General features: G+C 51.5%; 1 protein-coding gene across 4 annotated transcripts in view; it reads left to right on the top strand.

Annotated features, from left to right (window-relative positions):
• The window catches only part of ARSG (arylsulfatase G), an 83,756-nt gene that overhangs the window by 23,449 nt on the left and 34,375 nt on the right, over positions 1-25,932 (top strand). For 3 of the 4 annotated variants that reach the window (XM_084864090.1, XM_084864087.1, XM_084864088.1), the window contains exon 2: positions 13,871-14,641. In XM_084864090.1, coding sequence (XP_084720216.1) covers positions 14,424-14,641 — 218 coding nt within the window. In that variant the 5' untranslated portion in view covers positions 13,871-14,423. The remainder of the gene's footprint in view (positions 1-13,870; positions 14,642-25,932) is intronic. The other variant, XM_084864089.1, reaches the window with a different exon arrangement.

Below are 25,932 nucleotides of genomic sequence, written 5' to 3'. Positions count from 1 at the left end.
GCGCGCGCGCGGCGCCGCGGTCCCCAAGTTCCTCCTCCAGGGCCAACTTCCCCCATTCCGTCCACGGTGCGCCCCGCAGTTCCCCTTCCGGGAGGGAGGGGGGAGTGCCGCAGTGGCCGCAGGAGCTGGCGGCCCGGCTGCTGAGGGTGACCTGGTTTCCCCCCTTTCCTGCGGCGGCGGCGGCGGCGGCACCATCCGCGCTGAGTCAGCATCCCGGCCGGGGGCACACGCGGACCGCGCTCTCCGCCGGGAGCCGCACAGGTGCATGGCCGCTGGCCCGAGGCGCCTGGGGCAGCCTTAGGGAGCAATTCGTGTCCCTCCATCCGGATGTTCCCGACCCCCAGGGCCCCGTGAGCTCAGCAGATCGGCATGGGGAGCCTCAGTGAAGAGCAGTCCCGGGAACGAAGCAGCCCCAGGCGGTTCAGAGCCCGTGGGGACGCAGACTGTGCGTCCCGTGCCCACCTCAGACCCCCGGTTTTGGGGCAAAGGCCCCGCCTACTTGGGGCGGGCTGCGCTCTCTCTTCCTTGGGGTTCAGATAATGTGGTTCTGATGTCAAACTCTAGAGACCCTAGTCTGCGAATGCGTGCACGTTGGTTGGGTCGCCTCCAGGAGGAGAGGAATGGGCGATGCGAATTTTGATTAAAACCGCTCTTTGCTCGCTGCCTGATGATCCTCATGATTTGGGGATAGCGTGTGCACCAGGCCAAATGCCTTTCTGTGCTGTTCCTGAGCCCCGGCGTGTGTTGGGGGGCGGGGGGGTGCAGGGGTGTTGGGGTAGAGTGCTCTGCTTCGCAGCCAGGAGCCACCCATCCGCTTTGCAGCTTTGTGGGAGTAACTAAACTTTTTAGAGCGTCAGCGTCCGGATCTGTAAAACGGGGACAATGGCGACAGCTCCCAGAATGGGAAGGTTTAATTTTTGATGCCTGTAAAGTTCAGGTCAAAGTGACTGGTTATATGGCTAGCCCTCACCACTGATGAGTTCTCACTGATTTATTATTTATGGCTTACCAAGTCCAATCACTGACTCCTCTCACCCGCGCCGCAAGCGATCCTTTGCCGAGTTGTTTTGTGAAGAATCCACACATGGCGACACGTGGCACCCGATCGTAACCACTAACATGAGAATCCGTGGTGTGCTAACACGACTGTAAGTGTAACCTTTGCGATTAGGGTGGTGCAGAGCATTGGGACCTGCCGCTTTATTCGGTACGGAGACGTAATATTGAATAGACACGGCACCCAGCGTATCTGAGTCTTGCTGAGACTGAAGAGCCTAGTGGTGCAGCCCAGCAGTTACAACTGCGTCAGCCTCAGCAGGTCATGAGAGGTCTTGGTACTTCAGCTCCTGGATGTCCAAGTTGGCCGTAGCCGGGCCCGAGCCAGTTTGGCTCCGTGGATAGAGCGTCAGCCTACTACTGGCTGAGGGGTTCCGGGTTTGATTCTGGTCAAGGGCAGGGACCTGGTTTGCAGGCTGGATTTCCGGCCCTGGTCAGGGCCTCCTGCGGGTGGCAAACGGTGACTCTCTCCCTGTGTCTCTCTCCCTTCCACTCTCTCTCAAAATCAATGAAAACATATCCTCGGGTAAAGATGGCCAACAACAAGAAGTTAGCGGGAAGATGGCGCCAGAGGTGAATGGTGCCGGGGGGGGGGGGGGGGGGGGGGGGGGGAGTCACTTCTGAGTATTTGACCAAGTGGGACAACTGGCTGTTGGGACTGAACTGTAATGATATAGCAATAATACTAATAATGAATGCTCACGATTATTTTTATTCATCTTATAATGAGTCTTTACAGATTCGCTTAGTTCCCAGCATTTTATCAAGTGCCTTACATGTGACCCAATTTTAATCCTATGATCAGGCTCAGGCAGCTGACACACAAAAAATGATTTTCTTTTTAAATATACGTTTATTGATTTCAGAGAGGGAGAGAAATATCAATGATGAGAGAGAATCATTGATCGACTGCCTTCTGCACCCCCCCCCCACCCTGGGCATTGAGACCCCACAACCCGGGCATGTGCTCTTGGCTGGAATCGAACCTGGGTCCCTTCAGTCCATGGGCCAGTGCTCTATCCCCTGAGCTAGGACTCATCCCCATTTTCTAGGTGGGAACTGTTGAGGCGCAGAGCACTGGGGGGATTTGCCCAGGGTTTCTCAACACGTACAGGTACACGCTGGCCCACTTTGCAGATGGAGTTCGTCTAGAGATGGCACGTGCCGCCTGTGTTTGGATCACAGCGTGTTGGCTGAGGAACCCAGCCTTGCCAGCCACAAACCAGTGACTTGTGCCCGCCTGGCTAGAGGCTGGCTGCCTTCCCCGCGTTCCCTCAATCTAGTGAGACCGAGCGTGCAAACCCCTGCTCATTTCACTCTTCCAGGGAAAGCACCACGTTGCCATGGTGAACACCTCCCCACACAAAACCACCTCTGTTTAGTTCTAAATCTGAACAAAAGAACCTTCGGAGTCTGGAGTAAGGAACCAGAAAAATCATGAAATCAAGGAAGGGATCCCTCTCCCCTCTTAGCATCTTCTGTAGTGTCCGCGGCCACCACGTGGAGCAGAGCCCCTTGGCCCTTAGTGGGCAGGGCTGTAAGGATGCCCTTAAAAAGTCCCTCAGCATCTTTTCTGGAAATCCGCTGGCTGTGAGACCCATCCCCACTGCTCTCTTTCTGGTCTTCTTGTTTCGAGTCATTTGCATGAAAACGGGTTCCATTATGCAAAGTTGGCCTGCCTGTTCTCTGTCAACATTTGTAGAACTTCTCGTCTTCTTGGTTGGGTTGCCAAGCAGATATGACCCTGGCTTGCAAATAAGCTCCCTGCATTTACCAGCCCGTGAGAACTTGAGCCTGGGCGAATTCCATTGGAAGGAATCTTGCCTGCAGTTCAGAGCCGGGGGCTAGCCTGCTTTTTGCGGGCCGAGTTTTCAGAGCCGCTGGGGAAGAGGGGGAGCATTTGAGGGGACCTTCTGCAGGAGTCCTTGACTGCCCGGAACATCTGTTTCCTAAACCTGGTTTTCTGAGAATCCGAGAACCGGCTGGGGCTCAGGCCTGCCGCTCCTTCCGTGGTCTTCCGCTGCTTACCCAGAGCCAGGAATGCACTAGGACAGTGGTCGGCAAACTCATGAATCAACAGAGCCAAATACCAACAGAACAACGATTGACATTTCTTTTGAGAGCCAGATTTTTTAAACTTAAACTGTCTAGGTAGGTGCATTGTTATTAACGTCATTAGGGCACTCGTAAGCTGGCCTTTGCTAAAAAACAAAACAAAACACTCAAGGGGCCAGAGAGCTGCCTGTGGCTCGAGAGCCACAGTGTGCGGACCACTGACCTAGCCAAACCTGCTGCAGAAGACCTCAAAGTGACACAGAATAAACATCAACATTCTCAGAACCAAGTGGTTCCAGTCGCATTGCTTTTAGGAGAAACACATGCCATCTTCAACTTCGATGACGCAGGGGTGGGTCACGGAACCTAACTGGCAAGTCCGGGAAGGGCTGCGCGGGCCCGCTGGGTTTGGCTCTGGGTACAGCCGGGTTTTTTCAGATCCTTTCCGGCGTTGAGCCACCCGTCCTGCTGCTCAGGGCCCCGGGAATGAACACCTGCTCTCCCGCTCGGTGTCTGGCCCAAAGGGAGGTGCTGGCTGTTGCCGTCTTGTCGAAACACGCTCGGCCTGCTGTTCCCTGGAACAGTACGTGGTGTGAGGTGTCCACGTTGGTCCCTTTGGGACAGGACATGTTCGCACTTCCAGGTGAGGAGGGGTGACACGGAGAAGTCAGAAGGGAGATCCAGGGGTGTGTTTTGAATAGGAAGCCACCCTGCCCTGCCACGGTGGGTGGAGCGTTGTGGACTCCTTAGATGAGTCTGATGCTTAGGAAGGGTGTATTGGCCGGCCCGCCGGTGCCGCTCAGTGGTTGAACGTAGGCCTACGAACCAGGAGGTCACGGTTCAATTCCCGGTGAGCCAGCCTGGGTTGCTGGCTCCATCCCCAGTGTGGGGCGTGCAGAAGGCAGCCGATCACTGATTCTCCTCATCAATGTTTCTATTTCTTTCTCCCTTTCCCTTCCTCTCTGAAATCAATTAAAAAAAAATTACTTCTTTAAAAAGGGTGTGTGGCAGGGTGGGGCATAGGAAGCGCCCATCCTTCTGACCCAAGCCCGTTGCTCCTTCTGATCCTCTCCCGGGGCAGTGTCTGCTCAGCATGGCCCCATCAGGAGCTGGCCTGAGGTACGCAGACACCTCCCAGGCCATGGAACCACGCCCAGAGGTTGGGGCCCCTCCTCTCAGAGTGTGGACTGTGTAGGTGGGAAGACAGGACGCGTGTGTGATACCCCAAAACAGCATTTCAACAAGGGCATGTCTGCAAGTGAGACTCGCAGACGAAGGGGAACTCGGCAAGGTCACCCAAGGTCTGGGAAGTGAGGGGAGGGAGCCGGGCTTTCAAGTCGGGGTGGAGCGGGCTGGGCCCTCCTTGTTCCTGTCAGATGCACCGTGGAACCTTGGCTTTCGGTATAATTGGTTCCGGAAGGCTGTTCGAGAAGCAGTTTTGTTCGAAAACCGACTCATTGTTTTTTTTCTCTCTCTCCATTAGAAATATCGGAAACTGGATTAATGCGGTCAGGACCCTCAAATGCTTCCCTGCTTTCACCTGTCTTATACACAGCACATGTCTAACATACAGTTTAATCTATAAATAAAGGCTTCTTAAATTTATCAAACCAGCCCCTACTAGCCATAAATGGATTTAAAAAATATATATTTTATTGATTTTTTTTTTTACAGAGAGGAAGAGAGAGGGATAGAGAGTTAGAAACATCCATGAGACAGAATCACCGATCAGCTGCCTCTTGCACGCCCCCTACTGGGGATGTGCCCGCAACCAAGGTACATGCCCTTGACCAGAATCGAACCTGGGACCTTTCAGTTCACAGGCTGTCGTTCTATCCACTGAGCCAAACCAGTTCGGCCATAAATGGATTTTTAATATTCTACTGCCTCCGAAATGCTGTCACTGGTTCACTGCTTGTTGTTTATTCAATCAACAGTTTCTCTACCTCTTCAATCACCTGTGATTATTGTTTCTTTCATACCCTTAGCAACATTAGCACTCTTTTTTTAAGAAATATATCTTATTGATTTTTACAGACAGGAAGGGAGAAGGATAGGGAGTTAGAAACATCGATGAGAGAGAAATATCGATCAGCTGCCTCCTGCACACCCCCTACTGGGCATGTGCCTGCAACCAAGTGGAATCGAACCTGGGACCCTTGAGTCCGCAGGCCGATGCTCTATCCATTGAGCCAAACCAGCTAGAGCAACATTAGCACTCTCGATGGCCTCTTTATGCTTTAAAATTGTGCTAGTCTGTCTCAGTGGGCTTGGGCTACCATAATAAAATACCAAAAATGGGCTTAAACATCAGACCTTTACTTCTCACAATACTGGAGGCTGTGAAGTCTAAGGTCAAGGTGTTGGCTGATTAGGATCCTGGTGAGGGCTCTCTTCCTGGCTTTCTCACTGTGTCCTCTGTGTTGGAGAAATAAGCTCTCTCCTATCTCTTTCTACATACAAGGGCACTAATCCCAACATGAGGACCTCCCCCTCAAGACCTCATCCAACCCTGATCTACCTCCCAGAGGCCCCATCTCAAATCCCATTACTTTGGGCGTTAGGAATTAACTTACAAATTTGGGGAGCACACAAACACTCAGTCCAAGACAGAATCCAACCTGTTTCATTGCAGAGGTGAAGCCGATCTGGGGAAAGGATAAATCTGCAAAAACAGAAAAGATCATACTTAGCATTTAAGAGAAAGTTCCCTGTTCTCATGAGAAATCAAACTTTGCCATATGAACCACTATCAGTGTTAATAAGACACGGGGGAAGGTAAGATGAATGAGGTGGACTTGCCAAAAAAAAAAAGAAAAAATCAAATCTGGGTCTCATCTTATCTCTAGATCTACAACTCAGTCTACAGGGAAAACAGGAAAGTGGGGAACATTTTAAATGACATCACAGGGTGCAATTAGCCAGATCCAAAATTTAACAAATTTGATAGGAGAAGAAAAAAAAACGAATTTGTAAGTATATTGTATGGAAGAGAGAGCAGGAACTTATTCATGAAAAGAGAAGAGACAAACGCATTGTGTGGTGGATTTGGATCCTGATTAGAACAAAGCAACTGTAAAATCATCGATGAGACAAGGGAGGACATATAAACACTGATTGGATTTTTAATGTGAAAAGGTATTGTTCAGCCCAGCTGGCATGGCTCCGTGGTTGAGCATTGACCTATGAACCAGGAGGTCACAGTTCAATTCCCAGTCAGGGCACATGCCCAGGTTGTGGACTTGATCCCCAATGTTTGGGCAGCAGGAGGCGGCTGATCAGTGACTCTCTCATCATTGATGTTTCTATATTTAAAAAAAAAAAATTATTGTTCATTTTTAAAGGGGGCTATTAATAGAATTATAGTTACATTTGAAAAGAATCCTTATCTTTTGGAGGACCATATAGACATGTTTACGGGTAAAATTATATGTGGGGTTGTTTCAGAATAATCCGGTGTGGAGGATGAAGGCAAGGGAAGTAGATGAGGAGACAGAGCAGCCAGACTGGCCACGTGTTGGTAATTGTCGAATCTAGATATTGGATGGGTGTGTGTGAGTTTCTCAACTTCTGTATGTTTGACAACTTCCATCATAGAATGTTTAATAAATAATAAGTTAAGTACTGCTATGTTAAAAAAAAAAAAAAAAAAAAAGAATTTCTTTTTCATCCTCACCCGAGGATATTTTTCCACTGATTTTTAGAGAGAGTGGAAGAGAGAGGGAAAGACAGAGGGAACATAGATGAGAGAGAAACCCATGGATTGGCTGTCTCCTGCACATGCCCTGACGAGGGCCTGGGGCAGGGAAGAGCCTGCCACCTAGGTACATGCCCTTGACCGGAATCGAACCATGCACCCTTCGGTCTGCAGGCCGATGCTCTATCTACTGAGCCAAACCGGTTAGGGCGTAAAAGAAATTCTTAAACATTTGGGAAATAAACTCTCAAGAGCAGGTTTCACGTAACTGACCTTCCCTCTTGTCCACACTTCTCCTGAGTGTTCTCCAGGAGAGGGGAGGATTTTAGAGGCAGGATGTTGTCCCGAGGCCCGTCCACGCTTCCTGTGTTTCTGACCCCATTTCAGGGACCCAGATAGCATTTCTGCAGGCAGCCGGGTCGTGAGATGCGTGCGGCCGCCTCTGCCTTCCCAAATTGGCTCCTGCCCCGTGGCTTCCTCCTGTGACAGCCCCAGCAGGTGATTCCTGCAGAAAGGCGGGCCGGATGTCTGAGGGGCTCCCCTAGGGCCTCCTCCCTCCCCCCCCCCCCCCCCCCGAGTTTCCTGGCATCCTTGGGTTCACCAAGGTGATATTCCCAGCACCAGGATCTGGCGTGATGTCTTCAAGCTTAAAAAACAAACACGCCGGCATTTTAATAGCTAAGAGAAGCTGCTCTCCAAGCCTGTGTGCAGACACGCGGTCAACGACTTCCTTCGTTCCTGTTAGGAGATGACGAAGTGCTGGGACAGGATGCGGCACGGTGAAGCCGCCGTGCGGGACGATTGAACGTTTCTAAGAGAGTCGCTCCTAAAAGCTCTCCTCCCGGGGACAAAAGCACCTTTTCCTCTTCTTAATGTATCATGTCTAGCAGGACACAATGGATGTTAACTAAACTGACTGTTGTGATCATTTCAGTGTATGAAAGCCAAGTCATGATGCTGGACCCCTCCACCTGACACCGTGTGGTGTGCCAACTGTATGTCAATAAAACTAAAGAAAATGCAGCACAGGAAAAAACAAGGATTAAACATTTTAAAAAAAAACACATTTTTATTGATTTTGCCGAAACCGGTTTGGCTCAGTGGATAGAGCATCTGCCTGCGGACTGAAAGGTCCCAGGTTCGATTCCGGTCAAGGGCATGAACCTGGGTTGTGGGCATATCCCCAGGAGGGGGTGTGCAAGAGGCAGCTGGTCGATGTTTCTCTCTCATCGACGTTTCTAGCTCTCTATCTCTCTCCCTTCCTCTCTGTGAAAAATCAATAAAACATATTAAAAACAAACAAACAAACAAAAAACCATTTTTATTGATTTCGGAGAGGATAGGGATGGGAGAGAGATGAAAACATCAGTGATGAGAGACTCATCGATCGGCTGCCTCCTACATGCCCCCCACTGGGGATAGAGCCCACAACTTGGGCATGTGTCCAGTCTGGGAATCTAACTGTGACCTCCTGGTTCATAGGTCCCATGCTCAACCACTGAGTCACACCGGCGGGCAAAAAAAGGGATTTACTTCACATTTTTGTTGTTGACCTAAGACTGTGAGGTCTCCCCAGATCTGCCCGAAGAAAGCAGGGTTGCTCTAGCGGTTTGGCTCAGTGGGTAGAGCATCGGCCTGTGGACTGAAGGGGCCTGGGTTGGATTCCGGTGAAGGGCATGCACCACAGTTGCAGGCTCGATCTGATCCCCAGCTCTGGTCGGGGCTCATGTGGGAGGCAACCCATCGATTTGTCTCTCTCACATCCACGTTTCTCTCTCTGTTTCTCCCTTCCCTCCCCCTCCCTCTAACTGACATGTTAGGGCCCAGGGGCAGAGCTAGGGGCCACGAGGATATTGATGACATGCAGACATTCATTGCCTCGGTCACTGTTTGTCCTGGCAACCGGGGCAAGTAGATCCTCCACGCCACTTGGGCTCCTGGGAGGGTGAGGCCACACACACTTCAGCCGGAGCTCGGTGTAAGGGCCATGCCAGCGCAGGGCGTGCCCGGGCACTTGGCTCCCCCCTGGCGCTGTCACCGGGAGGACCCAGTGGACTGCTCACTTCCCAGCTCCCCTTCTCCCTGTCCTATTGTAGCACGTTCTCCTTAAAAAAAAAAAAAATATATATATATATATATATATATATATATATATATATATATATATGTATGTATATATCTTTATTGATTTCAGAGAGGAAGGGAAAGGGAGGAAGATAGAAATATCAATGATGAGAGAGAATCATTGATCAGCTGCCTCCTACTGGGGATCGAGCCTGCAACCCATGCATGTGCCCTTGATCAGATTCGAACTCGGGAGCCTTCAGTCCACAGGCCAACACTCTATCCACTGAGCCAAACGGGCTAGGCCCACGTTCTCCTTCTCTGCAGAGCTACAGCGGGCATGGTGGATGCAGGCAGGACCTGCTCAGGGGCTCAAACCCTCCAGCCTCCCCCCACGCTCGGTACCCCTGCCTTCCCCCGACTCCCTCTAACGCTTGCCGTTTCTCACGCCTCTGGTGGTGGCTTCTTTGCTGCCCCTGACAGGTGCCTGCCTTCCTGCTTGCTGCTGCACAGCCTCCTTCCTTGTCTTCTACAGATCCTTCTAGAAAGGTCGCCTTCTCAGGGAGGTTGTCCCTGACCTCCCTCATTCGCTTTGCGCCTGCCCTCCCCCTCCTCTTCCCGCTTTGACGTTCTGCCCGCCACTGGTGTTGACTCATTTCGTGTTCTGGCCCCACCCCCACCCCCACCCCCTGCAGGAGGGTGCCGGGAGGGCAGCGGGCTCCGTGTGTCCCTCACCGCTGTGTGCTCAGCGCCCCGCTGACACCTGTCACTGAGCCACACTGGCTGGGTGGAAGGCAGTGCCTGGGGGACACGTTTCTGCTACCCTGGGGCAGCCTGTGCCTCAGGCCCCCGCTGGCAGCCCCATGTGACTCCTCGGGCAGCAGGCGCCCTGACCGGGTTCTGATCTGCCCCAGAGACCACACTCCCCGCGGCCTTTGTCCTCCTTGGCCCCGGCTCATGGGAAGCGTCGCCTGTGGAACACCAGCGGGGCTCGGAGACGTCGCCTCGCCTTCTGGTGGTTTCAGCTGCATCCGGGCGCTCTCCCGGCTGCTTGGCGTCGGCGAGGCCCCGGGGAGCCGGTCAGGTGACGGACTCCTGCCCCGGTCCTGGCAGCGCCTCCCACAGAGCACATCTCCGCCTGTGCACGTCCCTCTCTTCTGGACCACAGCCCACCTGTGGGTCACGCCGCGTCTACGCGGCTTTGTCTCTAAACAAGCCAGGGCCGAGGGAGGCCAGGCGTGAGCAGGCCCAGCGGTCCTGCCTTAAACCAGGGCTCACGGAAAAGAGCAGGAGTCATTGCGAAACTGGCGGCAACTCAAGTTCACTGGCCTGCTGCCCGGGGAGGGTCCACCCTGACGGGGCAGGGTCCACCCTGGTGCCCAGCAAGGAGCCCGCCAGCCAGCTCTGCTCCCACTGAGCAGATGGAGCCACGGCCTTCCTCATGGAGTCTGTTGAGTCAGGTGGTCAGACAGCTTCCAGCCAGTGGAAGGCAGGGTGGGGGTGGGGAGCTTTGTTCCTTAGCCCACCCACAGGAGTGCGTCTTGTTTGTGTCCACATTCTCTCCTGAGAAGGGGAGGGTGGTGGGTAAGAAAAAGTTGAGTCCAGCAGGTATGGCTCAATAGTTGAGCATCAACCCATGAACCAGGGCGTCACCGGTTCAACTCCTGGTCAGGGCACATGCTCAGTAAGGGGTGTGCAGGAGGCAGCCCATCAATGACATGTCCTTCTTGAAAGGCTGAATTCTCTCCCTCTCCCTGCCTCTCTCTCTGAAATCAACAAACACACATTAATAGGGGGGGAAATAAAAAGTTGGGAAAGCTACCCAGATAAGCCATTGAGCTCGGTCTTAGCTTGGATCTTTGAAAAACTACCCCGCCAGCTTTACCGAGATACAGTCGACAAATAAAAATTGTATGTATTGATGGCTTCCAACATGATGTTTTGATTGTGAAATGATCGCCACAGTGAAGCTGACGAACACATCCATCCCCTCACGGATTACCATTTATTTTTGTGTGTGAACACACAGTGTGATCTACTGTCTTAGCAAATTTCAAGTTTGCAATACAGTCTCATTACCTGTGGTTCTGGACTGATTCGTCCTGCATCCCTGAGTGTTGGTCATCTTGGCCCAACTCTCCCCACTTCCCCAGCCCCGGCCCCAGCCGCTGGCCAGCAGCATTCTCCCCTGCTCCTGCGAGGCCAGCTGTTTCCGGTCCCACACGCAGGTGCGATCCTGCAGGTTTGTCTCTGTGCCGGGCTTATTGCACGTGGCATGACGTTGTCTTCGTTCATCCAGGTTGTTGCAAATGACAGGCTTTCCCTCTTCTGAAAGGCCGAATGCTACCCCACTGTTTATATGCTGTATCTTCTCTATGCTGCACGTTTCGCTCACTTATTCACCCCCCGATGCGCACGGAGGTTGTGCTGCTGTCGTGGCTGTGGTGAAAAATGCTGCCGTAAGCACGGGGTGCGGCTCTCTCTTCCAGAGACCGATCCCCTCTCCTCTGGGTAAACACCCACAGGTGGGATTCCTGGATCCCACGGCCGTTCTCTTCCTAATGTTCTGCGGAACCTCCATGCTGTTTCCCAAAATGTCAGATTGGATCCCCCCCCCCCCCCCCCCCCCGCACTGGGGTCTTAAAGTCCGTGGCTTAGAGTCCACACTTAGCATGTCCTGTTTGCCTTTTCGTTGTAGTTTAGAGAAATAAAGGGGGGGGGGGGCAGGAATAACTGTCCCCCCGGAATCATGGGGATGCAGGATTCCAACGCCATGGAGCGCTGGCTGCATGAGCTGTTTTCCATTCTGTGAACGTGTGAAGTATTTAGCGATTCTCTGAAAATCCTCAAAGGAATGTTTGTCTTATCGTGGAACAATTAAGCAAAAACCATCTACGTTTCCACCTTCATTGTAGCTTCTCTCTTAAGCCAGTATTATTATTTTTTAAGTCGTTCCGTGTTGGGTCCTTCTGGAGCGGATTAGGGACCAGGAATGAGGCCATGCCAGCGTCCCGAGCGAAGTGGCTTTACGCAGGAAAGCTCCTGTGCTTGCTGCCCGTGGTCAGAAGCCAATGGGACGGAGGCCGGGAGTCCACCCCCTGGTCCCCGCGTGTGTGCGGGGCGCCCTCCCGGTGCCAGGGCCCTGCCTTCGAGAAAGAGAGACGTCCTCGGGGCCCCAAGGTCAACAAACACCAGTGGAATCTAATTGACTCTGAAATCATAACCCTCCTTTTGGAAAACAGAAACGTTTGCATTTCTGGACAATGGCGTCATTGACCTCCAGAAGGCCCGGCTGTTTCCGTGGGCTTCCTCTTGGTGGGTGAGCGTGGCGCTGTCCCTCCCTCCGAGGTCACCTCGGTCTTCCCGCTGTCCCGTCTCTGGGTGCACGCCTTCCCCAGGCCGGATCGCTTCATGCCGTTTTCCAGTCTGGCTCTCCTGCCATCTTCTCCGGAGGTTGGTGTCCACTTGAGCTTTTCATTTGGTCCACAATTCAAGTCTTTCTCTCCTGACTAGCTTCGTGAAGTTCCTGCTCTTAAGTGCACTCTGGGTGCTGTGGTTTTGTTTTATGGCTCCCGTTGGCAAGCTGTGTGGAAGGCGTAACCTTCAGCTCCTGTCGTTTGAACCCGAACGCGACTGATTGCGTTTGTGTCTGTCCACGGAAGCTGACTCCTCCCCAGGTGGGTTAGTGTTCTTCCGGGACCTGCATCAGGACCTTCTTTCCCAGGTATTTTGCTGAGGAAGGTGTGACGCAGCTTAGCAGAAGCTTGATAGAAGTGCAGGATCCAGGCCACAGCCTGACCTCCTGAACCTGCATTATTTAATTTATTTTTTAAAAAATTTTTTTAAAATTAATTTCAAGAGAGGAAGGGAGAGGAGAGAGAGATAGAAACATCAATGATGAAAGAGCATCATTGCTTGACTGCCTCCTGCACACCCCTCACTGGGGACCGAGCCTGCAACCTGGGCATGTGCCCTGACCGGGAATGGAACCATTGACCTCCTGGTTCATAGTTTGATATTCAACCACTGAGCCACACCGGCCGGACTGTCTCTGCATTTTGAACTCTTTAAATAATCGGTATGTACATTGAAGTGTGAGAAGCACAGGTTGAGTATTTGTCTTTAGGTTTTCTTAATTAAAAATGACATTGTCAGGATATAAACGGACACAGTTTGATTAAGAAATAAATTTTTTTTTCTACCATTTTATTATGAAACAATTTTAAATGATGCAGCAAAATTGAAAGAGTCTGCAATGAGCTCCCATAGCATCTCCCCTTAGATTTTCTGTCAAGATTAAAAAATATATATATATGTTTTTATTGATTTTAGAGACAGAGCAAGGGGAAGGGAGAGAAAGATAGAAACATCTACCAACTGCCTCCCGCACGCCCCCTTTTGGGGGTCGAGCCCACAACCCTGGCATGTGCCCTGACCGGGAATCAAACCAGCAACCTCTTGGTACACAGGGTGATGCTCAATCAACTGAGCCACCTTGGCCGGGCATCTGTCCAGGATTTTGTGTGGAATTGTTTGTTTGCAACACAACTGTTAGGAAAGGTCAGGTCTGGGTCCTTGGGGTCGCACCCTTTCACCTAGATTCCTCGGTGGGTTTGATAGCGTCACGGCCCGTGTGGGGATTTCTTGTGAGTCAGAGTAGCCTGGTGGGTGGCAGAGGGGGAGCCCTGGGGTCATGCAGAGTGGCGTGCTGGCCCTCGGCCCATCCAAACACCGGGCCTCGGCAGCCTCGTGTATACAGGGAGTGGGTGGAGAGAGGTCATCTCTGATGTTGCCCCCACCCGCGTGAGTATCGGCTCTTGTAAATATTATCATCCTCCCTGTCCCTCAGGTGGAGAAACTGATGAGCCAGTGAAATACCCGAATAATAAGGAAAACATGTGCTGGCATGGGAAAGCCATTATTTCCTAGGCTACTGAGTCAAACACAGCTGCGCTGGCCCTTCTCAGCCTGTTTTCTTGTCGATTTTCGTTCTTTCAGGAAACCTCACCGAAACATGAAGCCCTCAGCCACCTGGAACTCAGAAACCCGCTGGGGACCAACAACGGCGGCTTCTGGAACATCCAGGTGTCCAGCAGCTGTGAGACTGTGCCCTGCGCTCAGCAGCTGGAATCCCGACCAGATGCTTCGGCTCTGACATCCCGGCCACGGCGGGGTCACTTTCTGATCGGCCACAAGGCCGTGGTGGACGCTGACGTCCAATAGGCACGCAGCCAGTCCTCGTGGGGGAAAGTCACATTTGGGGGCGCAACTTTCCCGAGTCTCTTGAGTTGGGATTCTAGACGAGGGCCTCATTTCTGCAGCTCCCACCCTCCACGTAGGCACCACCACCACCACCACCACCACCACCACCACCAGAACGCTGGGCCTCAGCACCCCCATCTTTCCAGTGAGGGGGTGGCACTATCTTCTTGCCACACACCAACCTCCGGAGACGTCCTGCGTTGAGAGTGAGCGGAAGGGGACTCTCGGAGACGCCTCTCCGTGGTGGCCGGCCATCGTTCCGTAGAGCCGGCACCCTCCCCTCCCCACCATGGCCTGGCTCTTTCTAAAGGTTTCGCTGGTGGGAGTGAGTTTCCTGGGTTGCCTTTATCCTCTTGTGGATTTTTGCTTCCGTGGGGAAGCAAGAGCCCAGAGACCCAATTTCGTGATCATTTTGGCAGATGACATGGGGTGGGGAGACCTGGGAGCGAACTGGGCAGAAGCAAAGGACACTGCCAACCTTGATCAGATGGCCACCGAGGGAATGAGGTGAGTTGAGGATCCTAAGTCCTAATCTATATGTACAAGTCCAAGCGACCGAACGACCGGTCAACCAGTTGCTAGGACGTGCATTGACCACTAGGGGACAGATGCTCAACCCACAGGATTGGCCTTCCTCCTGTCTGAATTGGACCTGTGGGGATCAGGCTCCCTCCTGTCTAGATCTGGCCTGCAGGAATTGGGCTGAAACTGGCTATCCAACATCCCCCGAGGGGTCCCAGATTGCCAGAGGGCGCATGCCAGGTCAATGGATCCCACCAGAGCATGAATCTGTGCACTGGACCTCTAATATATATGTGTGTGTGTGTGTGTGTGTGTGTGTGTGTGTGTGTGTGTGTGTGTGTATAAAATTTATTTCAGAGAGGGAAAGAGATAGAAGCATCAATGATGAGAGAGAATCATATAGGCTGCCTCCTGCATGTCCCCCACTGGGGATCAAGCCTGCAACCGGCATGTGCCCTGACCGGGATTCAAACCATGACTTCCTAGCCCATAGGTTGACACTCTTATCACTGAGCCACACTGGCCAGGCAGTCCACTTCTTTTTGGATGTGTTACTTGCCTCTTTTGGGGGGAAGGGACAGCATTTGAAGAGCAATTAATGGGTCCATGTTGATTTAGTTATGTGATTGATTAATGTGGTATGAAGCCAGTCCATTCATCCATCTGATAACATTCAGAATCGGTGTGTGTTAGGAAATCGAATACCAAGCTGGACAAGATAAAAACCCTTGCCCTCGAGGTACTTATTGTCTGGACACGGAGACAAGTTCAGTGGAAAATAAGGATTAGGATCAAGTATGTGACTCTGGACTTCCAGGGGAGGGGTTGGAACCCAGCCTGGGGGTTTGAGGGAGAAGGTGACCTTCAAAAAACAGAATCCAGGAAGCAGAGAAGTTAAGAGGATTGACTGGCGAGGTGACTACTTAGGCACACTTACCCCAGAGGGTCTGCATCTGAGCGGACAGAAGTGTTCCTTAGTGTTTTGTTCAAATGCCTAGCCCCTCCCCACATAGCTAGAACACAAGTATCAGCTTTCAACCCTTTGGGCCTTCTTCTCGGGCTGACCTTGATCCGACTGGCCGGCTCAGGTCCCGTCTGCCCTGGTTGCTCCTCCATCCTGCTCAGCGGGGCCGCTCGCGCTCGCTGTGTGGGACGACGCGGGGGCATCTCCACGGAGCTCCGGCCACTTGCACCCGGGGCCGGGAGTGCCCCCTGAGCTGTGGGCCTTTGGGGTCCCGCCTGTGCTCTCACCTTTCCAGTCCAGCCTCCTCATCTCAGCCAAGGGGACCTCTCTAGAGACATTCCTCTGCTTCCAGTCCTTCAGAGTGGCCCTGTGTCCCTGAGGATAAAATCCGCACTGTTTTGCAATGCCCCTCTGGCTTGCAGCTGTCCTCACCTGTGAGATTACTAGTGCACTTCCCACTTCCTCTGTTGAATTAGTTTCTACTCCCTGGGTTCCAATTCCACGCCAATTCCACGCGCAGTCCTCAGGAGAGCCTGCTCGGATGCCTCAGGTGAGCCTGCCATTGCCCCTCAGCTCTCCATGGCGGTCATCTAATCACCTGAACACCTGTGTTGGGTTCAACAGCGTCCACCCCACATTCATGTCCACCTGGAACCTCAGAACATAACCCTCTAGGACAACAGGGTCTTTGCAAATGTATGTGAGGATTTTGAGGATGTCCTATAGGATTGAGGATGGGTCCTAAGTCCACTGACTAGTATCTCTATAAGAAGAGAGGGCGCCGAGACCAGTTTGGCTCAGTGGATAGAGCGTCGGCCTGCGGACTGAAAGGTCCCGGGTTTGATTCCGGTCAAGGGCATGTACTTTGGTTGCGGGCACATCCCCAGTAGGGGGTGTGCAAGAGGCAGCTGGTTGATGTTTCTCTCTCATCAACGTTTCTAACTCTCTATCCCTCTCAATTCCTCTCTGTGTAAAATCAATTATATATATATATATATATATATATATATATATATATATATATATATATATATGTGAAGAGAGGGCGCAGAGAGACACACAGAGGTGGCGATGTGCAGATGGAGGCGGAGATGGCAGAGGTGCCCCCACCAGCCAAGAACACCAAGGCTTGCTGGCCACCATGGGGAGCTGGGAGCGAGGCTTGGATCAGATTCTCCCTCTGAACTTCCAGAAGGAGCCGATTTCTCACCTCCTGAGCCGGGAGAGACTAAATTCGTCATTTTAAGCCACCTCGTTTGTGGCCATTTGTTACGGCGGCCACAGGAAACTCATACGCCCGGATCCTAGCTCTGGGCATCAGGAAGAGAAGCGCCTTATCCATTCTTCCCCTTTATATTCTTAGCTCATGACACCATGCTCGTCACATAGTAGGCAATTCATAAATCTTGGCTCATCCATAAATGGGCTTTAGGCATTCATAACGCCTCCCTCGAAATGTCACCCCACATTTCCCACATGGGGATTTCTTTCGGGGGAAGGAGTTCAAGTCCATGCCATTGGCCAGATCGTCAAAGGAAAATGGGTTGCAAAGGCTTGGGAACTTGTGCTTTTGGTGGTGAGTAGGTTAGTGGGGAAATGGGTATGTGTGTGTGTCGGGCGGGGGAGGGCTGGACATTCTTAGGGGCCGTCCCCACCTGCACACTCTCCTCCTGAGAAATAGGAGCCTCGGGGACCAGAGGCAGCAGAGTGCGGTGAGCTCTGCGAGTTCCTTCTCCCATGAATGGAAATGCTTTCTCCCCCGGAGCCTTGTGACGCCCGGCAGACAGCCCTCTGGCCCGAGGTCCTGGGCCTCTCACTCTGGGCTCTGCTGACAGGAAGGCGGGCTTCCTGTGTGGCCGAGGATCACTCTCCCGCTGGCTGCTCCCCCTGCTGCTCCTGCCAGCGGGGAACCAGGGCTCCCAGACCAGAACGCTGACTGCCAAACTGGGAGACTCGAGAACGCATCTTTTTTCTATTGTCTTTTTTAAAGATTAGCCTATTCGTTTCCTAGGACAGGCTCAACCAATCAGCACAAACCGGATGGCTTAAAGCAGTGATCGGCAAACGGCGGCTCGCGAGCCACATGGGCTCTTTGGCCCCGCGAGTTTTTAGCAAAGGCCAGCTTAGGAGTACCCTAATGAAGTTAATAACAATGTACCAACTTATATAGTTTACGTTTAAAAAATGTGGCTCTCAAAAGAAATGTCAATCATTGTACTGTTGATATTAGGCTCTTGTTGACTAATGGGTTTGCCGACCCCTGAACTAGAGTAACTCTGCGCTGGAATGCTCCCCCTTCCTGCTTCACCTCTTCTCCGCCCGCAGTTTAATTCTGCTTAAGTCGATGGTGCTGCTGCTGAGACTTCCAGGCGGTGGCTGAGCTAGAAATCCAAGGGCAGTGCTGGCCCCTGGGAGGTCACAGGCTGTCAGGGGCTTAGGCTGTTTCTGAAAAGGGCCCCAGCAAGGAGCGAGCTGAGCTGTTCATTCAGCCAAATGCCATTGGATTTCTGCTCTCAGCATTGGCTTTCGCCACTATTCCTCCATCCCGTTACCTCTCAGGGCTGCCTCAGCCCGCTGCTGGCCCTGGGGTTCGCAGTCACCTAGAGGAAGAGGAGAACCAGGCTGGCGCCCAGAGCTGCAGGGGAGTGGAATGAGGTCTGGCGGACGCCGTGAGAGCTAGAACTTTCTGAAGGAGACCTACGCCAGCAGGAAGAAGGCGCTTCCCCCACCATGGAATTCCCGTCCAGCTCTGCCCCCTCAGACCCAGGGCTGAGGACCTTCGTCAGGGACACACCCTCTGGTGCTGTGACCTTCGTCGTGAACTCTGAGCTGGTTGCTTGGGGAGGTCCCGGCCTCCTTGTAGGTGCTCAGCGCCGTGGGGCAGGCGATTGTACGTCGTTGCTTTTGGGTAAGAAGGTCAGGAGACGTAGAAATCACATCCTGCCCGCCTGGGGCAAGGGAAAACCTATGGTAGTGGTGCTGCGGGCTTTAACCTCGTGTCTGCCTCAGTGGATGGGGACGTCCAGGCACACGATGATCTGGATGGCAGCTAAAATCTTAGAGAAAAGGAACTGAGATAGAAACCTGTGAGGCCTTGGGGCCCGCTTCACAACTGCAAGTTTAAAACAGCTGCCTGGTCGCTCTCATTCGTTCCGCTTCTAAGCCTCCCCACGACATTCATTCAGCGATGAACCTCTACTGAGAGCAGCTCCTGAGACAAGGCCGGGACACCCCAGCCAGCTCTGCCCTCCACGGCTTGCAGTCCTCTGGCCAAAAGAAGACAAGAAACCAGCATTTGGCATGCAGAAGGCGATGCACCGTCAGTACAGGAATTATGACATGTGACCCACCCTTCATGACCCCAGTTTACCTCCTACAGGACCGAACTAGCACAAGTGCCGACCTCTGCACCTGGAGGTCACAGTTGGATTCCTGGTCAAGGGCACATGCGTTGGTTGTGGGCTCGATCCCCAATAGGGGGCGTGCAGGAGACAACCCATCAATGATTCTCTCTCATCATTGATGTTTCTATCTCCCTTCCTCTCTGAAATCAATAATAATAATAATAATAATAATAATAATAATAATAATGAATGTCCACGCTGGGTTTCTCACCTTCCGGGTGATAAGAGCTGAATTCCTCAGAGCTGCATCATATTGGAGACAATGCTATGGGACTGTAAGGAAAGAGAGGTCATTTCTCCTCAGGGAAGCCACGACGTGCTCCATAATGCTCATCTGTTAGGAGGCTGGGAAGTCCAAGGTCAGGTTGCTGGCATGGACAGGTTGTGCTGAAGTGAATGCCGAGACCTTAAAGATGAATAGGCATCAGCCAGATGAAGGGAGAGGAAAGAGTGTTGTAGGCAGAGAGAAAAGCATGAACAAAGACCCACAGCTGGAAAGGTGCCCATTCCTAGCGCTCCCCCAGATACTGTCTTCGGTGCTGGGAATGTATGAGTGCCCAAACAATAGGAAGCCCTCACTCTCCTGGCGCTGGCTGGCATCATAGGGGTTGATCTAGTGGGCAAGTGGGTGGTGAAGGGCATCGTGTGCATGCTCAAATGTTTGACTTTGATCTTAAAGCCAGTGGGCAGCCCTGAGCACCGAGGACAACCACCTGCATTTGAGATGGATTGTTCCAGCTTTCTAGGGGTGGTCCCCTCTGGTGGAGGGCAGGGGGCACATTGCAGGTGCCTCCAGGGTGGTTGGGCTCAAGGTCGTGGCAATGGGGAGAAGAAGTGCTGGTCTAGGCCAGTGGTCGGCAAACTGATTAGTCCACAGAGCCAAATATCAACAGTACGATTGAAATTTCTTTTGAGAGCCAAATTTTTTAAACAACTTCTTCTAATGCCACTTCTTCAAAATAGACTCACCTAGGCCGTGGTATTTTGTGGAAGAGCTACCCTCAAGGGACCAAAGAGCCGCACGTGGCTTGCGAGCCGCAGTTTGCCGATTCTAGGAGGCACTGAGAGGCCTGTGTGTGCATCTTGCTTTCATGTACCTTGTGTGTGTCCACAAGGAGAACGTGAAGGAGAAAGGGAAAAAGTGCCAAGTGTCATACCAAGTTCAGCTGTCAGGAATGTTGTTTTGAAAAGATCAGGAGTATGAGTAGGTGTATGAATGAATGAATGAATGAATGAATGAATGAATTAACAAATGAACAAAACACTCAAACTTGGCTATTTGCTGCCACATTTGCTTGTAGTTTATAAAGATCCTGCATACTGGCTATCTCAGTAGTCCCACTTAACCTTCTGAAGGATGAAGGAAACATGGGGGCTGAGGTGAGCTGGTCTAAGTCCTACTTTAGCTTTTTTTCTGGTTCCTGTCCCTCAACCCACAAAGGCCACAGCAAATGATTTTTTTCAGACCTGTTTCCCCCTCCAAGCCTTTAAATTATGAATGGAGCGAAGGCAGTGTTTATTCCAGTCACATGGCCATTTAGAGAGTTGCCACAGAAGGTGTCATCCTCTATTTTAAATTCCTGATAAACGAAGGCCGGACACGCTGAACTTCGCAACGTGATGCCTCTCCAGGGCTCTCGCGGTGGTTGCGAACCTCCCCTGATTCTAACGCACGTAATTTATGCAATGGCAAGTTGCTTTGGTTTCCGTCTGGCTGTGTCTTAATTTGAGCTGATTTTCCCGTTAACAGGCTGCTGTAATGTCTGGCTCTGTGTTTCCAGCCTCGCTTTACAATGCGCTTTCAGACTTTAATTAGGACCCCTGTTGGCGAACTGGCCTGAGCCTGCCCAGATAGAACTGGGGGAAAGCAAAAGAGGCTTTCCAAAAAGCAAGAGCATTTTATTCCTTATTAATTAGTCCCTGCCAAACAGAGACAAAGGTGGGAGGGGGGGAAGGTGACAGGCAGGTCAGCTCAGAGGGCTGCGTGGGATGTGGTTAGGGTTTTATTTGCAAGGGGTGCAGTCAGGGTTCTCCAAAGACTTGGAACCAAAGGAAGTAAGATTGCTTCTGAGAGTTAAGCTGTGAACTTGGTCACACGGTGGGGCGGGAACTGAGCCCTGAAGACATCAGCTTAAGCGATTATGGGGAAAGCGGACTAACGTGTTTTTTCCAATCAGACTACAGGAGCCTCTTTCTCTTCCAGTTTTGCTCGTTCGTCCACCAGATTTTGCCAGAACTGCTCCATCCCAGCAAGGCGCCCTGCTTGGGGCTGGAGTTGCAACTCCAGGTCACATTCTCACAAAACCCACAGACTGGGAAGGAGCTCGAAGCTCCATCTTGCTGTAGAAATGTGCTGCAGCTGTTTCCAAGGTGATGGCGTTATCATGGCCAAGGAGAGCCTCTCTCAGGAGAGTCACAAGAAATAGGCGGGCGGGGTCGGGGTCAGGATCGCCATGTGTTTTTGGCACTGCCTAGGTGTATTCGCTTGGGCTGCTACAACAAATATGACAGAGCGGGGAGCTCAAACAGTACACATTTATTCTCTACATTATTGAGTCTACAGCAAGCAGGTCAAACTCATGGCCCATGGGCCACATGCCTCGTTTATTTGGGCCATGTTAGCCTTTGAGTTTGACATGCTTGCTCTACAGTGTTGGAGGCTGGGAAGTCCAAGGTCAGGTTGCCAGTGTGGCCAGGTTGTGTTGACAGCCTCCTTCCTGGATGGCAATTGGCTGACCCCTCGTGGTGTCCTCCTGTGGAGACAGAGAGAGTGCTCTGGTCTCCTTCTCTATCTGGGCACTAATCCCATTGTGGGGGCCCCACCCTCAGGACCTCCTCTAAACCTGATCACCTTGCAAGGGCCGGACCTCCAAAAGCCATCACTTTTTTAGGGATTTAACAGACGTATTTTGGAGGACACAAACATTCATCCTGTAGCACCAGGGGTGAAGAAGTGGTGGTCAACAGCCTCTGAGCATCCCAGACCCACTGGCAAAGTTGACTCCATTGTGGATAGAAGTCCCTTAAGCTTAGCAATCCATTTGATGCCTTTAGTTAGTTAACTCCACACCCACCAAGGCAAACTTCGGAGTCTGGCTTCCTGTGCAGTTTGTGAGCAGGAAGAAAACATGGACCACTGATGTGCTGTGCCCATCCCCAGAGGTCAGCTGGGAAATGGATGTTCTTGTGTCTCTCTCTCTGGCTCCCATGGTTGTGTGGAAATAAGTCAGGCTTTGGAGCTGATAGAGCTGATACCACTGAGGGCCGGTCTTAGGACTTCCTCAGTCTAAGGCCAGTGAGAGTGGGGACAGGGAACAGGCATCTGCAGCCCCACAGAAGTCCTGAGGATGGGCAGGTAGAGAAGGGGTGCAGGCACCACAGGAAGGCATGACTCTCATAAGGGCTTTGATGTCAGATGAATGTCGCCATTCAGACATGAAGAGGCTGCAGAGGTCAAGGTCAAGGCCCATCCTCCTGGGGGACAAAGAAAGACTGTGTGGCAGACAGTGGTAGGTTTCAGAGGACGGGTAGGAATTTGGGAGGGAGGTGAGGGGTAAAGCACTCTGGGCTGAGATACGGCAGAGCCAAGGTGTTGAGCTGGAGAGTTGTGTGTGGGATGTGAGATGCTCCAGGAATCAGGGTCCTGTTGGGATGAATGCTGGGCCTATGCAGGTGGTGTATTTAGTTTCTTGCAACTGCTGTAACAAAAGACCACAAACTGAGTGGCTTAAAACAACAGAAATGTATTCTCACAGCTCTGGAAGCTAGACGTTAAAAATCAAGGTGTTGGCAGTTAGGCCCCTAGGAAACTCCAGCGGAGGTTCCTTCCTGACTCTCCCAGCCTCTGTTAGCCCCAGGCACTCCTTAGCCTGAGGCAGTATAACTCCAGTCCTTGCCTCTGTCCTCACAGGGCCACCTTCCCTCCGTGTGTCTCTGTTTGCATGTGGCATTCTCCTCACTGCCTCTCTCTCCTTATAAACACACCAGTTATATTGGGTTAAGGACTCAACCTGTAGAGAGTGCCTGGGAAGGCACATGAGCTGATTGTCAGCTGAGTCCAGTGGTGTTGACAGAGCCATGTCCTGGAAACGCACCTTGCCAGAGGCAGGTATGTTGTCAGCCTGACCTTTAGCTCAGGTGCCAGGGGATGGGTTTCATTATCTAAGTTCAGCCAGGTGCAAGGAACAGACGCAATTATCCAGGCTCATCAGGAGTGACAATTACCAAGAAGCCACAAGAATGAAGAATTACAGCTTGATCTTTAACCATGATTTCACATAATTTCCTTTGTCTTAAACTCTAGTAAAACTTCCTGGAATCATGCTGTATATAATAAATGGGCTTCACCAACTCTGGGTCACTGTCTGTCCATCAGAGGACAGTTGTCCCACCCAGTCCAGGCTTTCCCTATTGTCTCTGTGTCTGTCTCTTTTTTTTCCTTTTCTCAATCCCCAGCCTCCCTTACTCAGGAACTCTCCATCCATGCTGGGTGGTAAAGAGAAAACTTATATTCACCCTACTCCACTGTAATCTCAACTTAACTAATTATCTCTGCAATGACTATCTTATATAATAAAAGTCTTATATGTAAATTGACCAAACAAGCAGAATGACTGGTCGCTATGATGTGCATTGACCACCAGGGGGCAGATGCTGAATGCAGGAGCTGCCCCCTGGTGGTCAGTGCGCTCCCACAGGGGGAGTGCTGCTCAGCCAGAAGCCGAGCTCACGGCTGGCAAGCACAGCAACAGTGGCAGGAGCTTCTCTTGATTCCACAGCAGCACTAAGGACCCCTTAGGGAATGCCCAAGCGGACCTAAGCCAGCAGTCGGACATCCCTCTCAGGGACCCAGACTGTGAGAAGGTGCAGACTAGGCTGAGGGACAAATATTGTGCACTGGGCCTCTAGTTTCTAAATAAGGTCGCATTCTGAGGTAGGGAGGTGAGGACTACACTGTATGCTTTTGGGTGATAATTCTACCTAGAGCAGGCAGCCATGACTCAGAAGGTAGAAGGGGTGGGGTGAGCCAGAGCCTGGGTGGTGACAGTGGCCAAGCAGAAGGTGATCACTGAAAACCTAGGGTTGGAGGATGGCTTGTCTCATCAGCCTGCTGTCCTGGCTTGGGAGAGTTAGCCTGGCATCTTGGAAGGTCACCAGATTGACTTAGATGAGGACCATGTCGTAGGCACCATGAGGAATGGCAGGAGCTGACGGAGGAGTTAAGGGGCGGGGCTCAGACCTCATCTCCCAATGGGAGGCTTGTCAGAGAATCTGTGGTCATCTTTACACCGCCCTGCACATAAACATAAAGAATTATATTTCAGTGTTATAAAGGATATGCCCAAAGCAATATGATTGTATGGGGATGAGGGGGCCTGACTCTGTGTAGGCATAGGGGGCAGAGTCTGGGAACATGATGTAGAGCTAGGACATGAAGACAGCTGGGAGTTGTCAATCAAGATGGGGGAGGGGAGTAGGAGGGAGGCCTTCCCAGTGGAGGGATCAGCATGTGCAAAGGCACAGAGGTGTGGGAGTAATATGTGTGTTGGGGACACAGGGTGTGGAGGATGGAGAAGCAGGTGAGCCTGAGGAAGCAGGCAGAGAGAGACTGTGCTTTTCAAAATAAGAAATGGGTATGATCAAATTCACATTGTGGAAAGATCTTGACATTAATGTGGGGATGGGGATTGGGATGGCTGGAAGACCAACCTCTTATAATAATCTATCGAGGCAGTGACAGAGAGGACAGACCTGGGAGCCATTTAGGAGGCAGAATCAATAGAACTTGGTGACCAGTTTGACATGAGGAGTGAGCAAGAGTGAGGGGCTGTAATGTATAGGATGGTGGCTGTAGCTAACAATACTGTAGTGTATATTGGAAAGCTGCTAAGAGAGTGGATGTTAGAAGTTCTAATCACAAGGAAAAATACTTGGATATGAGGTGCTGGATGTTAACTATTGTGGTCAGTTCACAGTAGATACACACATCAAATCATTCTGTCACATACCTTAAATGAATACAATGTTATCTGTCGATTATATCTCAATAAAGCTGAAAAAAATAATAAAGACATTTTTCCACATGGCCACACTCATGAAAATGAACAATGATTCCCTAACTGTATCTTATATCCAGTCAATATTAGGTTTCTCTAATTAGTCCCCACATGTATTGTTACATTAGCTTGTCTGAACTGGGACCATTTGGTTATGTCTGTTTTAATGTACAGTATCCCCCCCTCTATCCAATTTCCCGTCAGATATTGGCTCTTTTCCCCCAACCAGTTGTTTTATAGAATGTCTAGAGATTGGTTTGTGCACTTATTTCCTTGTGGTGTCAAACAGCTTGTTCTTCTATTAGTGATATTTTCTGGAACCGGGAAATTAGCTCCAGGGGACTGATTAGGTTCGAGTTAAATGTTTTTGGCAGGAATCCTTGACTTTATGAACTTCATGTTGCATCCCATTAGGAGACATACAAGGCCAGGTTGCCCCATTGTCGGTGACATTAAGTTTAGTCATGTTCCTCAAGGATAGGAAAATGGCTAGACTGTTTATGCTTTTTCAAGGTGTCTGACAGAGGGCTGGGCATGTGGTAGTGTGTAGCGGGTACAGTCAGCTCTTGTTATTGGTGGTAGTTAGGTTCTATAAGGTCTCTGTGGACACCAAGTTATTGGATAATTATTGAATTACTAGAGGCCTGATGTATGAAGATTTGTGCAAGAATGGGCCTTCCCTCCCCTGGCTGCCAGCACCACCTTCACTCAGGCTGGAACTGTCTATCTGTCTTGCTCTGCCCAAAATCACCTTTCTGCTGCCTAGAGGCCCAGAGCGGCTGGGGGCAGTGTCTGCATATGCAAATTAACCCTCCATCTTTGTTGGGTTAGTTTGCATATTCACTCCTGATT

Source organism: Pipistrellus hanaki (assembly GCF_964339955.1).
Source record: "Pipistrellus hanaki genome assembly, chromosome: 16".
In the NCBI taxonomy this organism is placed as follows: domain Eukaryota; kingdom Metazoa; phylum Chordata; class Mammalia; order Chiroptera; family Vespertilionidae; genus Pipistrellus; species Pipistrellus hanaki.
Note: the sequence above shows the minus strand (reverse complement) of the source record. Positions and strands in the feature narration are given on the sequence as shown.